The 16194-nt window shown below is 35.2% G+C and overlaps 1 protein-coding gene across 1 annotated transcript in view; it reads left to right on the top strand.

The window, feature by feature from the left end:
- LOC129004041 (lysosomal alpha-glucosidase-like) overlaps positions 1–16194 on the top strand; it is a 28734-nt gene that overhangs the window by 10908 nt on the left and 1632 nt on the right. Inside the window, exons 7-17 of the mRNA XM_054432414.1 lie at positions 810–914; positions 2886–3026; positions 3554–3670; positions 4102–4304; positions 5190–5323; positions 6835–6986; positions 7710–7858; positions 8422–8506; positions 11696–11877; positions 14121–14209; positions 15733–15926. Coding sequence (XP_054288389.1) covers positions 810–914; positions 2886–3026; positions 3554–3670; positions 4102–4304; positions 5190–5323; positions 6835–6986; positions 7710–7858; positions 8422–8506; positions 11696–11877; positions 14121–14209; positions 15733–15926 — 1551 coding nt within the window. The remainder of the gene's footprint in view (positions 1–809; positions 915–2885; positions 3027–3553; positions 3671–4101; positions 4305–5189; positions 5324–6834; positions 6987–7709; positions 7859–8421; positions 8507–11695; positions 11878–14120; positions 14210–15732; positions 15927–16194) is intronic.

Genomic DNA, 16194 nt, shown 5'->3' with positions numbered 1-16194 from the left:
TTTAGCATGTTGTAGCCCTTTAAATTGTAAACAAAATGGTGGAACTCCATTTCCTGTAAGAATTAAGGTTCAAAAGTTATTGTAACTTATGTTATTTTCCCATAAAAACCCATGAAAAACGGAAAAATGGATTTTAAAAAAATAGTTCTGATTGTAATTTGTCTGGTTATGGTCTTTATAATTCTAAACAAAATAGTGCATCTCCCCATTCCTTTAAAAATTACAGTTCAAAGTTAATGCAACATTTGTGATTGTTCCTATTAAATATCATAATTAGGCGGACTCTCATCGCTTCACCGTGATAAAGGTTTTGACAAGCTAATGGGAGAAAGTATGTGTCAGATTGCTGATGCCAACCATTTATTTTTCCTAATACATGTAAACATTTTTTTGAGAGTGGATAGGAGGGGGGATCATAATTCCAGGTAGCTTACAGTTCGGCACCTCATTTTTTTACAAATCGAGCAATGGAAAACCCATATAGGCTAATGCATTTTGGGAATTTAATATATGAATTCAACCACTATAAATAAGTTCAGCTTTACTAACTAGTCACCTTGAAAAATTATACAATAGCCTATAACAAAACAATAAATATAGTTCATCACATAGGACAAATATTTCTTCAAGTTCTCAGTTTCCTAGTTAAACTTGAGTTTGGGTCGAAAAGTGTCACTTTTGGCTCTAGTAATGAAATTAAGCTCTCTTTTTAAAATGTTCTTCTTGAGTGCTTCAAATCTGTTTTGTCTAAATTTAGTAATTTAACAGAACGTTTCTTTCTCAGCTAACTTGTAACTGTAATGTTGAAGGACACCCAATGGAACGACATAGACTACATGGTTCGGCGCAATGACTTCACATACGACCCTGTAGCTTATAAGGGACTGCCGCAGTTTGTTGACTTACTGCATAAGGTGAGGCTTTTACAAAAAGTGTAGAAGTTATTTTTGTAATTTCAGTAGTTTTACAGATTCACTCATATCAGCTAGATAACAAATTATATGTTCCTGTGACACCAGACGTACTCTTAGGAATCTGAAATTTGGATTAAATACTACCGAAGAAAAAGATAAATTGAATTGAATAAAAATTACCATACTTTACCTTACCTCCTTGGCCACTCAAACCTAAGAAGGTTTTTGGCCTCATCAACAAGTTGTCTACACTGCTGCCAGTTTGCCGCTGAGTCCATTCGGTGTAGATCCCTCTGTACTTGTTCTCTCCATCGGAACTTTGGTCTTCCCAATAGTCAAGTGCCTTGTGGTTGTCTATTTGAGACCCTTATGTAAGCTATCTCCTTTTCTTCTTTCCACATGACCTGCCCATCCTAATCTTCTACTCTTTACTGTTGCCACAATGTCAGGATCTTTATACCATTCTCGGAGCTTATGGTTTTTTCTTATCCTCCACACACCATCTTCATTTTTATTGGTCCAAAAATCTTCCTTAATATTTTATTTTCTAATGATGATAAAATTAGTATGACAAAATCAGTTTTCTTGCCAACTATCTCTAACCTAACAAATTTGTTATTGAGGCCTTGGAGATTTTACAAACTAACCCGTAAGTAAAGGGGACAAGTAGTTTACTAATAAACAAGGATTACTTGACAGACTATTACTTCAGGTAATATCAACTTTTTTTTGCCCCAGGTCCTTGATCCCAGGTAAACTTGAATTATATTTGTTTTTACTGGGGAGGGATTTTTGGGAAAAACTAAATTTCCAATCATTGGTACGGGATTAATTCAGGATTTTCTGAGGTTAGGATTTGTTTTGGACTGTCAGCGATTTTAAATTTTTCGAATGACAATGACGACGCCTTCCTGATCACGGCTTAAGTTGATGGTATGGTGAGTGATGAAGATGTCTCCACCCTTTCAGGATATGTTCTCGGTGGCGTTTTAATCTCTGAATGTTCCTTAGTTAAATTGCACCATATATGTAATTTTTGCTCAGGTAACAGCATTTTCTTACCTAGGTACCCATTATTGGTTTTTATAGATCCATGCCATAGAGACTGCAAATTGGTTTCTTTTGCAATCATTACCATCTGCAAGAATGTTTAATCAAGATTGTTAAAACAACACCTTTTTACTCAGAGGAAAAATATTTTAGGGGAGGAATCCCATCCCATCCTGAACTAAAAAAAAATACAATGCCATCTATCTTTAGTTAACACTACTACTGTATTTATATATTTACACATGTCACTGATATTGTGGTCTGGTCAAATGAGTAACAGGAAGACGGACACCTGGCAAAGTCATGTGAGGGTAGGTCTTTCTTCCTCCATTTCATTTCTTGGACTGGGGGTGTTGGAATTTGGAGCGTTCGACAGTTATGAGTAGGGACTGGAAAAACAAACCCACAAACAAAACGCAACTCACAATAATTTGATTCCCTCACCAGTTCTATCATTATCAAATGAATCCACACTATTGAACTGACAATGCTGCAAACACAACAACAAATTGGCAACACCAAAAGATCAAAGCATTCACCCGGACATAAACTGTTGTCACGTTACCCGCTCGACCCGACTGCAATATCACTGACATGACATGTTGAATATACAATAGTGTTAGTGATACGATGATAGCTTAAGAAGACCCCCTGAAGATGACACACAAGATGGTGAAATGTACATGGTAAAATACAAACTACTAGCTCAAGTAGGCAGGCAAATAAAGGTAATAACTAATATAAAACTATTTTCTATCCATTTATTACAGTTATCAAAAGGCTAATCTAACATGGAAATAAAATTATGTTTGCATCCGGTGTGTATCCCTAATGACACATCATAATCTTACTTTATTTCTTTGTTATGTATTATCTTTTAGCCTAATTTTCTGTTGATCTAACTAACTTATCTGTTTGCAGGAGGGCATGCACTACATGATAATAACTGACCCTGGAGTCAGTGCGGGTGAACCATCTGGAACTTATCCACCTTATGATGAAGGGTTGAAAGATGGAGTCTTCATAATGGATCCCTCGGAAGATAAACCATTCATAACAAAGGTAAACCATCTGCTCGGTAGTTGAGGTTTGCTCTGGGACCTTTAAAGTATTTAAGCTTTTAACTGTTTTAGCATCAGTTATGTGTCTTTTAAGAGTTCTACAGTCGAAGCAACAATTACTATTCAAGTTTTAACTGTCGAAGCAATTATTACTTATTTTGACAATACCATCCATTAAGTATTAAAAACACTTAAACTATCCATCTGACAAATAACTTGTTTATGACAACCTCAATTTCATCACCCTGTGAAATGATACCGAGGTTTTTCACAAATGCTCGGCTCGGTCAAAAATCTCAGTTCTCACACCTCTTGTTTTAAATGTACAAGATCCATCTGAATTTGATACAACTGAATTTGAATTTGTAATACTCTTGTTATATTGAAATTTAATACTTTAAGGTATGCTTTTCAATTTAGGAAAAATCTATCTAGTAAACTAACTTAAATCAATGTTGGAATTAAAGTAGAGTCAGTACCTACTAATAAAAAAACCCAACAATTTCAATATATTTTTGCTTTTTACAGGTGTGGAACGACAAAGCCACTGTTTTTCCAGACTTCTTCAATCCAAAGACTGATGCTTATTGGACCCGTCAGATCAAGCAGCTTCATGACAAGTTTGCTTTTGATGGTCTTTGGATTGTAAGTAATCATATCCTACCATATTATATTCATTTAGAGTATTTCAGGGCTGTGCGAATCCAGAAATTTTGGATCGAATCCGAATCCGAATCATAGCTGTACAGATTTTATCGAATTCGGATCGAATCCGAAAATATTTTAATTAATCCCGAGTCGAATCTGGGTCGAATCCGAATCTCAAATTTACAGCCATTATCGAACCTGGATCGAATCCGAATCTGAAATTTAAAGCTGTTATCGAATCCGAATATTTAAACCTGTTCAGAGTCGAATCCAAATCCGAGGAAAGTCAGCAGTACCAATTTTCACATTTTTAGACCACATTTTCATTTAATATTTTAAAGTGTAATGGATTAAATAATACTAAACATCAAACGTTTTACTTCATTTTTTCAAGCATATTTCCATTTTCAAGCATTTTATTTCTTTAGGACATGAACGAACCCTCAACAGAGTGGAATGGAGGCAAAGACGGATGTCTAGCTAACCCTCTAGACAACCCTCCATACCTGCCCCGAGTGCAGGGTGGACAATTGTATTCCAGAACAGTGTGCATGAGCGCCAGACATTACAGTGCAAAACACTACGATGTGCACAACATTTTTGCAACACAAGAAAGTATTTTAACTGTCAGGTCAGTGAGCTTATTTGTTAAATATTTCTAAGTCAGTACTACGACTTAAATCGTCACCACTTTTGTGTTATTAGTGATTTTTTGGGGTAGAGTAGGTGATGGGTGAGGGCTGTAGGAAGGATGGTGCAGGGTCAATTTCTGTACCTTTCTAAAAACTGTGTTTTAGTTACACAAGCAAAAGTTTAAGCAAAACTAGGATGTGAGCGAGTGTTGATTCGAGGCGCCGTCAGCTGACCTACTTGGCTATTGTAATATGCTAGTAGCACTGGCTCTGCCAGCCATGGCGGTTTTTGGACCGAAAATGGTTCGTGTCCACCTGTTCTGACGCCATTTTTAATCAAATCTTGAAATTTGGCACCCTAATTTTAAAAACTTCAGCACACAATTCCCAATATTGTACTTTTTGCACATTTAGGATTAAAAAGGAATATTACTGAAACTAACATTATGTTTTACAGACATATCAATTAACAGGGCTGGGACGAACATTTTGTTTTTAAATACATCAATTAAAACATGGAAATTTAAAAAAATGCGTTTTTAGCTTTTTTCAGGGTTGATGAAGATCTTTAGCGCTTGTATTGCAAATAAGGTAGGCTATAGTAGGAACAATTTGGTGAGTAATTTACAGGATTTTTTGAGTTAAGAACGACGGAAACCAAGAGCAATGTGGTGAGTTTGAGTTTTGGTCCTAATACTTATCAGGACAGTTTGTTCTTGTACCTTGCTTCGAATGAAAACATTTCACTCACAGGTCTCAGGCCAATCAGGGATAAAATGTCAAATGAAATAACTTGATCAACTAAACCCCTCTTGTTGATGAATTGTTTTAAAGTTTTTACTTTCATACTATTGCTGGTTTTCAAACTTACATTTATGTTGTAGGGCTTTAAAAACAGTAAGAAAGAAGAGAGCATTTGTCATATCTCGGGCATCGTACCCTAGCCAGGGTCATTTTACAGGAGTATGGACAGGAGACATCAGTTCTACTTGGGATGATATGGCTCACTCTATACCAGGTATTAACACATAGGCTCTCTAGTTGTATATTATACTAGCTATCCTGACAGACGTCGTCCTGTCCAAATGTGGTTTTATGTCAATGCTCGTTCATTTTCAAGATGAGCTCGTTCGCATATGGCTCAATCAGGTCCTGGTTAAAGTTAGTTTGCTACGCTTACTCACCTTTAGGTTGGAGCTCAAAAAAATAATGAAGTTTTTTTTCTTTTAATTTGAAAGTTGTTGTTGTGTTGAAGGAATGTTTAACATGAAATAAGCACATCGACTAAGTAATAAACGATTCAAGAATAAATGGAAAACATATGCTTTGTTTTGATTTTAAAACATATGTTAAAGATTTATTCTACACCTTTTTTGAAAATTTACTAACTTTTATATTTGAGATTTATTGTGTTTAGGCTAATCAATATTTTGTATAAAGTGGAATAACCTCAATGGCCACTTTTAGAAAACAACTTGGGAATAAAGATGAAATGGGTTTGTACAGGTTGTTCATTAGGTAAATACTATGAAAAGGGCGGAAAAACTATATTGTTTGGAGGAGATTTTAACCAGGTACTACCTGTTGCTCCAAGCCAAAAAGGTTAAAATAATATAGCCTAGCATGCACGACAGTAAAGGGAGCATCCATATATAACAGTAAAACCTAGAGGTAGTTTTCGTTTCTTAAAACTAAAACTAACCAAAAATATGCATGTAGAAGATGCTGATGAAAAATAATTTCCTGATTGGTTTTGATAACTGGATGATGGAAACCTAACCATTCGCAAAATAGTTAGTAATCAGGCGTTGATTATGACCTTTTTTGATAAAAATATGTAAAGTCAATCGCACCTTTAGTAGGAATACCACCACATAAACTTACACTAGGCTAATAGTAGTTTTTTTTAAATGTTGATCAGAAAAAAATCTAGGGTTAAGTTTGGTAAATGGGATGCCTTTACTTTACACTAATGTTGTTAAACCTTTACAAAATGAACATAAACTTAGAAATAATAACTGGGTTGGGGTGCTAAATTAGCGGTTTTGACCAAGAACTAAGCTTATCTCAACACACCTTTATTTGCCTTTTCACATTTGACAAAGAAAATTTCCAATATTTAAATCAGGGAAGCTTTTTTATCATCACTAACCAAAAGACCAAAGCTACCTTACCAAATTAAGCTACAAGTATGGCTGTGTCCGCAAATGTGTTATGGTTTTTTGCAGGCTAGCTTTAAGGTTTCAGATAGATAAGTATAGTTGTGTTTAGTTTTAATTTTTTACCATCACTAATTTTGTATTGTACATTATTTTGTATTATTAATATATAGAAAACGAAAACAGTTCGTTTAGGTGGATTAAACAAGTTAAAAAATTTATTGTTTGGATATAGGGTCATTTGAAAACGGAAAGAGTTACCTCACCTGAAACGTAGTGTAGTTCAAAATACTAATGATTGGAATATTCCAATTATTTTACCTTACCTACCTACCCTGGCTCAAGTAACAGATTCTGTGACCAATTGCAGACATCCTGAGCTTCAGTCTGTTTGGAATTCCCATGTCCGGGGCTGACATTTGTGGATTCAACCAGAACACTACTGTGGCTCTGTGTAAAGCATGGAGCCAACTTGGGGCCTTCTATCCGTTCTCCCGCAATCACAACTCAATTGAGAACTTCGTAAGTCAAACCGTTCTTAAATTATTATTTAGATAATATTCTATTTAATGGACTAATCAATCTACTCAGCATTAATTTAATGTGCTGGGTAGCTGAGTGGTCAATTTACTCCTCTACTTGTTGGAAGGTTGCCGGTTCTTCGGAAAAGTCAATACTCAATAGCTTTTTAACTTTAGTTAAAAATTGTGAGTGTTCCAAGTCCAAAGAACAAATTAATTAACTTGACCCAGCCGTTCTTAATATATTTACCGGTTTATTTCACTCGATTGTATACAACAGTAATGGCGTTTTGACTCAAAACATAACACTAAAACTCTCACTTGTTGTTTACTAATATTTTTGTTTTCCAAAACAGGTTAGGTAACCAAAGAAACTAAAAATACATGCTTTAAAACTTAACAGATAGACAGAAAAAATTATTGACTTGACATGTTCGATCCCTCTGAATAATGTAGAACTAGTGAAAAAAGTCCAGGATGGAACAGTTCCATCAAGGAATGTCGGTGCGCATTAGCGGCGGGATTATAATGATCCATCCGCCAGTGGTTTAAGAAAATAAGGCTTAGCGTCCCTAGAAATGTAAATGAGATACGGTACAGGAGGTTTTAATTTTTAATTAAATCAGTCTCCTTTTTCAGCTCACCTTAAAATCTATCTCTACACTATTTTTTAGTGAATTTTATTGTGCCACTTGTTGTTATTGTATTGTTATTTTGTTGTCAGGACCAGGACCCAGTAGCACTAGGCCCTGAAGTGGTAGATGCCGCAAAGAAAGCCCTTCTCACTAGATATTTCTTCCTGCCATATCTCTACACATTGTTTTGGCATGCTCATAATGAGGGTGAAACTGTTGCCCGCCCCATGCTTGTTGAGTAAGTTGCAAAATAATATGGCTGAAGTCACAATAAATTCTGAATATGGATGTGTATGCATAATTGTACGAGGTTTTGTCGAGTATATTGTACTTAGAGTGCGGTGGTGGGAGGGGTTCGTGGTGGGCATAGTTCTGCTCTACACAAGACGCCATTTCACTAACTTACTATGGAACAGTGGGACTTTGTTTGATTCGTACAACAGACGGCTGGAATAATAACAGAATAATAACAATTTAGGTTGTTTTTACTTTTGAAACTCATTGATGAAAATGTTAAACAAAACGGAAACTTCCTTTAAGAAGTTTTGGATGCTTTCATATTCAAATTTAGGTTTAGAATATTATTATTTCTTATAAATAACCAAGAAGCTTTAATTCATTTGGCTATAAGTGACACAGTAAAATGCAATAAGGACAGTAAAAACGTGTATCTAATAAGTTAGTGAAAACAATTTAAGTTGTTAGAAAACAAATATCAATGCAAGATCAATGTATTATAATTGTCTGCTGACCAAATTTTTATCACATTGTTGATGTAGCAGTTTCCTTTGTTATTTTCAGATTCCCCAAAGATGAGAAAACGTACAACCTCCATAGTCAGTTTCTGTGGGGATCAGGCCTTTTGATAGCTCCAATGCTTTCAGAGGTTAGTTCATCAATATGCCATCACTGTTGATTAGTGATATGTGCTAAACAGTTTATTTTGAATTAATTATGAGGTTGAGGCAAGACAACACTAAATAAACAGGCCGTAAGGCTCCTCTGGCATGACGTCATCATAGGCGACGGCAATGACGTAATGTTATTTTTTTAGTTATATTTTTGTTTTCTAAGAAAAGATTAAAACAAGCAGCTGATCACAAACGGCAAAAATTACGTCATTGCCGTAACCTACAATTATGTCATGCCTGAGGAGCATTACGGCCTGTTTAATTAGTGTTGCCTTGGTTGAGGGTAGGTCTAGTTGCAAGTTGTAGAACGAGGGACAATCAAATCAATCTTTATTGTTACAAGTAATTCAGTAGCATTTATATCACGGAAAAAAAATATCACATGGCTTCTGCCTCTGCGTGATAAGAGCAGCATCTAAGAGCATTAAAAAATACCCCACCGCAGCAAACCTGCAGACTAAGTAAATTTATATTTGCCTGGTTGGATTTACTCAAATATTTCCTTAAAGTTGTCAGATTTGCTCACTATATTTAAATAACATTAAGTTTAATGAGTAGGTTTGCTGCTACAGTGAAGCTAATAAAGTATGTTTTCCTACAGTCACCCGACAAAGTTGGCTTCCTTGTACTGTTTATAGTACAGAAAGCTGCTAATTGCTGCATATTTATTTTTTGTCGTACGGTTTATACTTTGGCGCACATCAGGATTCCAACGAAACAACACAAAACAGCGTGGTTCTATTATGCACGTATTCCGTGTACGCTTGGAAATAGGTTTGGCAACACTTAAAGATAATAATACAGGGTGCGGCAGAAAGAACTCCCCTATTAGGAAAGCTAATAAAAACAAAACCAAGTAAGATATGACATTTTTATTGCTATTAACCAAAAACACACATTATGCCATTAAAAAAAATATAAAATTATAGTGCTTTAAATAAAATGTTGTTTTAATAATCGATAATTTAAAATTATCGTGTTTTAAATAAAATGCCATTTAAATGGCGGCCTCCAGTGTTAACACATTGGTTCAAACGTTCCCGGTAGTTGTCCATTACCTTCCGGGTCATGTCGGGTGAGATGGCTGCAACTTCATGCCTTATTATTTCCTTCAGGGCTTCCAAACTTTGAGGGCGATGTTCGTATACCTTAGACTTTAGATAGCCCCACAAAAAAAGTCACACGGGCTCAAGTCTGGCGATTGCAGTGGCCATCCGATGTCACCGCGCATTGAAATGACATGGCCAGGAAACATTTCCTTGACCAATGTCAATGATTGACGGGACGTGTGTGAAGTAGCACCATCCTGCTGGAACCATACATTGGCCCGAACAGGAAAGATAACAGCGAGTTTTGGCTGCAAAAAAGTACGGAGCATCGCACAATAACGCTCGCTGTTCACAGTCACAGTCGCGCCATTTTCTTCAAAAAAGTACGGCCCAATTATAGCCCTCAAAGTTTGGAAGCCCTGAAGGAAAGAATAAGGCATGAAGTTGCAGCCATCTCACCCGACATGACCCGAAAGTTAATGGACAACTACCGGGAACGTTTGAACCAATGTGTTAACACTGGAGTCCGCCATTTAAATGACATTTTATTTAAAACACGATAATTTTAAATTATCGATTATTAAAACGACATTTTATTTAAAGCACTAAAATTTTATATTTTTTAAAATGGTTCAATGTGTGTTTTTGGTTAATAGCAATAAAAATGTCATATCTTACTTGGTTTTGTTTTTATTAGCTTTCCTAATAGGGGAGTTCTTTCTGTCGCACCCTGTATTATGAGCAGCTGATTGACTATTACAACTATGATTTAACCTGTCATTTCATGTTTATAGTTTCGGTATTTCTGAACTTTCTGGACTTTTCTTTCAAACGTTTTTAAAACATTCCTACGATCTTAATAAACAAAAAAATACCTTTAAAGCATTTTTTTAGGCGCGGAAACCACTTCAAATTACAAAAACATACGGAACTATATTATCATGTCGCGGAGCACATTTCTTGCCGAGGAAAAATAGCGGAGTGATACGGACCGGGTACTACTTTCTCTAGGGCACCTATTTGTGTTGCCAGCTGAACCTAAAAACGTGTTGTATAGTGTTTGAAAGACTAATTATTTATATGCTTTATAGTGACTGTAGGAAAAATATAATGTGTAACAGGAGTGCAAAAGGCCTTTGCTGCACTCGAGATCATTCATATTCATCATTCGAGATTCATTTTTAAATATTGCTCTCGTGTGCAGCAAAGTGCCACTTTGCCCACTAGTTACACAAATAACTATTTATTAGTAAAATGTTGACAGCTTATTATGAAATAACAAAATTTTCCAATTTTGATAAAAACATGTTCATTAACAAGCAAATGACAACAGTTTACTCTATTATTTTTCAGAGTTATATGGGAATTTTAAATTTAATATATTTTTTTTAATTTTCTCTATAAATATTTACTGTACAATAACTCTTCAGTATTCTAAATTATTTAGCTAAGTTATTGTGCTAAAGGACACATATAAAAATATATTAATTTTAATGGATGGTGTTTTTGGACTTTGGGAACCTCAAAACAAGAAAGTAAAGCAGTCCCAGATCTAGTTCTAGAATGAGACCTGTGGTAATCTCTTAATCTCTGTATGGGAAATTTGCTTAAAGAGTGAGGTCTCTCATTCAAGCACACGTCCTCTGTATTGTACAACTCCGTCAAGAAAATGCCATGAGATATTAATTCAATGTCGTTTCTTGTTGCTTTTGGGCTTAATTTAATTTAAGATTCATCTCCAATTAACTTGTTTACTGATTTAAACACATCTCTTATAAATAAAAAAAATATTCCTTGGTTACAGTTCATTTTGGTTCATGTTCACAAGTTTATTGTGAACATTTTCCTTCTCAATTAGTAAAAACAAAACTAGTTTTTACGTTTCGGAATCTGAAATCTGATCCTATCATCAGGTAAGATAGCACAGCACCCAAACTAAAACTAGCTTTTGCTGGGTTTCTGTACTAATCTCATTATGTTTTAGTTTAGGTATTTCCTCACCTGGGGTCGGAATCAGATTCCTGATGTCAAAACAAGATATCTTGCTTTACCCTAATCATGATAGATATATTACTGTTGTTCACACTGCAAGACTCAAGTTTAGGGTTGTTGTAGGAAAAGGGATATGCCACAGCTTATTTGCCGGCTGGCCGCTGGTACAACTTTTACTCCTTCAAGCAGATTGTAAGCAAGGGAAGCACATATTTGCTAGACACACCTAGCGATTCCCTCCCACTTCTACTAAGGGGTGGAAGAATAATTCCCGGCCAGAAGCCCAACACTACCACCACAACCAGGTAGTTATTTTCCTTCGTTTTAGCAGCCTGTGTAGAACTTTTTATTTTTGTCTGTGTCAATCATGTTTTTGGACAGAATTTACCAGTGGTTTTGCTAATACTGTGAAGCCCTTCACTGGGTAGGAGTCTCAGCAAAGTGTCTGGTAGTAATTGATTGGCAGCGGTTAACACAAAACTAAATTGAGAGGTTAGTTAGGCTACCTAGACACCAGAGTCCTGCTAATCTGAACTACAGTAATTGAAACCGGACCCTATTCATATTAATTACCAAATTTGTTCAGATTAGCCAGATATGAGGTTAAATTTGATGACAAATCGAAATAATGTATTTTAATAGCTCTGAAGTTTTATTAAATACTAGAGGTTGTCCAGTGGTCGAAAACTCAACCAAAAATATGTAATGTACTATCTTCTCTATTTTTACCCCACGCTGTAAATAAAACATGTGATTGGAAACACTTCTATTTGTTTTGATTTTCTGTTTATATTTAATCATCAGCATAGAAATCCATAAGGCCCATGTTAATTTTTTTATTATTTTTAAACTCATTTTTAGTGCTTATTTATGAGCTTTTTTTTATTCATAAATATATTCTGCACATCTACAGGATATTTTTTTAATAGTATGCGTAGATTTTCCCTACGATGCACACGGGCTGGGAAAAAATGTTTTAAAGAAACATGCTTGCCTATTAATATATTGATATTGCTTCTGCCATCATAATATTTTCCCCTGCAATCAGAGCAACATTGTGATCACTTACCGTGATCGTGGAAATATCTGTTTTCATAGACTGTTATTGCAGAAAAACCTGTGACCATTTCCCGCAGTCAACTTGTGTTTATGACTAGGATGACTTCAAAAGTAAAGCAACAGGACGCCATTTACAGATGGATACTCGGTTGATGCTAAATTACAAATAAATATGTTTGTCTATTGTTGATAGTTCCAAATTCGACGTACTATTCACAGACTTATTGCCAGTTATTTTAAATTCACATACTATTGTTGGTTTTCTAAGTTTCCCAGTTGGCTGGACTCCCTGGTCAGTATTGCAGAACACATAGCTTTATTTTTAGTTCAAATACAGTGTATTTTTTCCCACAGGTGGTTTGGATTAGTCTTAATTAGTACTCTGGTACTGGTGCATTTATTCAGTTTTAGATCAACATATTTGATTGAATTTTACCCACCTTAAATTCTACTTGAAATATTTTCTACTTCAGAGAACTAAGGAACATTCAAACCTGAAAATTTGTTTAGTTACTTCAGTAAACATAAATATTCAAACTGAAACTTATAGTATACAAATAAAATAAAATCAAAATCTCTTTTATTTCGTTTAAAATAATCATTATTTACAGTTATTACAAAATATATACAAAAATATTTTATCAGCTTCCCAGTTTATTCCTTTGGTTGCCAGAAACAAGTTTTGATTGTCAGCCCTAAAAAATTAATTACATTTCAGATTTTCTTTGTGGTTGTGGAATATTAGCAGCTTAGTGAACAGAGCTTACCTCATTTTCAGAAGTTTATTGTAAGAAGGTTTTATGGTAAATACAGTCCAAAATGGATCCGATCTATTCTTGTGAGTTTTTATAATTGATTCATTCAATAGAAGGTAGATTCCAGTTAGTAACTATTTTACATTTATCTTTATATACCTAAAATGACTCTCTATGGTATGTCTGCCTTGTTCTGTAATTCACTTAACATAGATAAAAGCACCATAAACAGACCTTCCAACTCTCCCACATTATCTCCCACTCCCGCTCTCCCGCTTTCGGTAGAAAAACTCCCGCATATCTGATACAATACAAATTTACATACAAAACAGGGAAATCTTTTGGAAAATCGGGAATTTTTTGCAATGTGTGATGGAGAGTGATTTGGACGAGCAACTAAGTATAGTGGATCTTTCAAATACAAAACAAGATATAAAAATGAATGGACCGTTCAATGTCCCTTTAACTTTCCTAGTGTGCTATTTGCTATTTTCAATAACTTTTGTACGTTTTTGGATGATATGAAATGGAAAAAAATTAATATTTAAAACTATTTATACATTAGTAAAAAATGGTTAAACCCCTGTTTTTTAGGCTTAAATTTTCAAAATGTTTCTGGGGAAGGACCCCCACACCCTCCTGCAGCGGGGGGGGGTCACTTCTGCCTGAAATTCCTCCGAAGTTGACAGGTCTGCCATAAAGAACTGCTGTTATGTGTTTTCTATGGGTTTCAGCCGACTCAACCCCATGGCTCTACTAGTGTCTTTATGTGATCATAACATGGCTCATGGTGACCTATACTGGGATGATGGGGATTCTTATGGTAAATATTGATACTTCCCAAAGTGTTAGGTTATGTATTATAGTAGATCTTGCATTATAACTGTTTGCCAAGTTTATTGTCTGGAAACTCTGAATCTGGGGTGCTTGATTATTTGTGACCATCACAACCAAGTAAAAAATATAATACAATTTCATACTTATGCCAGACTTGTAGATTTGTGTCTTGGAGAATTTTAGCCTATTTGTATCCATCCAATTGGTATATTTAAAGAGATATTTTGGTATTATGTAATAATAAATAATCATAATATTTTAGTTTAGTTTTTAGAAGTTGGTTTATTTTTTGTTTTAACTTTGTTTTATTTTCACTGGCAACTTAGGGCAATTTCTTTAGGTTTAAACTCAGACTCTGTGGGACCTAGGCTGGGTCAATCTAACTCTTGTTTGTTTCAGGTTCTCTTGTGTAGCCCTGTAGGTAAACAGTGTGAGGCTACTTAGTTTATCTACTCATTTTATTGCATTTTTTGTAGTTTAAAGCCCACAGAGTCACGTCACAATTTACAAGTAGTGTTGTGTCTAGTAACACTTTATTTTGTACTGAGCTCTGATTAACTGAGAATACCAAGTCCTAAGACTATTCTAAATCACTATCGACTTCTGGGAAATCCCAGCACCCCGACTCGTGCAATTCCTGGGACTTTATCGATTGTTTAGGTGGCAAAATTCCCTGCACTACCATTCGAGTTTTCGCCAGCAGGAAATTTGCGTTACAATTACAAGTGGTTTCAAGCCAGCACTATGAACAGTGCAAAAACTCTACCGTTTCATTTGCATATGGTTGAATAGGTAGGGCGTTGAACATTTTATGTTTTTGACAGTCCACATTTAAACATGTTGGGACTGTGTTTTTCATCCGGCGCAAATAGCGCAAATTCGTGCTAAGTTTGCCACCTAACAAATTCATGACGGAGTTAAATTTTGGATTAATAAATTACGCTAAATTAAGGTTTACAATACCTGTGCTACTGGGTTACAATACTGTTTACAATACTGTTTACCTGTGCTATTTTCAAACAATCTTGTCCAGTTAGTGCAACTACAGCTGTTTCGCTCTCAATATAAGTACAAGTACATCAGGTCCAAAAATGTCAAACAACATCAACTTGGATGGATAGGGAAACTTGACGTTGTGACCTTTACTACACAAGAGGTACTATAAATCTGAACTTTTCTTAACAAATGTATTTATCAAGGATGTAAAATAGAGCACAAGGACCTTGGTTCCAAGGATTATATTTGTACACAGGCTTAACTGGATGGGAAATAGTCCACTAAAAAATAAAACACTAGACACATTAAATCAACCTTTCTTGGTGAGAATAATTTCAAAACTGTTAATTTGTGTGTATAGGTTAAATTGTTGTTTCTTGGTCTTCAGTGGGCTCTTTTCCACTCAGGTAAGCTTGCTATGGTATTCAAATAAATGTAATTAGTTGCTAGTATTTTACTGTTACACAAACACCATCCATTGCTGAACAGTTTGTAAAGTTCTAATTTTCCCAGATTTTGAAACCGGAACGTACAACTTCCTCACCTTTAAGGCGACGGGTTTGAATGTAAGCAGCACAGTCGAGCATTGGAGCTATAAGACGAGGCTGGTACTGGGAGAAGTGGACGTGTTGGGTGTTCCAAGCGATGTGAGAAAAGTTATAGTCAACAGTAAGCCTGCCAACTTCACTTTCGACAAGGTCATAAAGGTATGGTAAATTTAACATTTGAAATCCACCAATATTGATAAATTTAAATATATGAAGGTTAACATACCTGTACCGTGTCCATCCTCAGTCTTTTTGAAGGACACTCAAGGATTAAGCGACCCTTCTTTCAGTAATTTTTTACAAAATGCCACTGGCATTGACACTAACAAAATTAATTGTCTGTGCTATTTTGTTAGTTGTATTACAGCCCGTGACATCTAGGCTGACACTTGACTGATCACTACTAGTATCTAGTTCAAAAATATTA

Source organism: Macrosteles quadrilineatus, unplaced genomic scaffold (genome assembly GCF_028750875.1).
Source record: "Macrosteles quadrilineatus isolate MER2022 unplaced genomic scaffold, UCM_ALF_1.0 Scaffold_9__3_contigs__length_116548681, whole genome shotgun sequence".
Taxonomy (NCBI): Eukaryota; Metazoa; Arthropoda; class Insecta; order Hemiptera; family Cicadellidae; genus Macrosteles; species Macrosteles quadrilineatus.
Note: the sequence above shows the minus strand (reverse complement) of the source record. Positions and strands in the feature narration are given on the sequence as shown.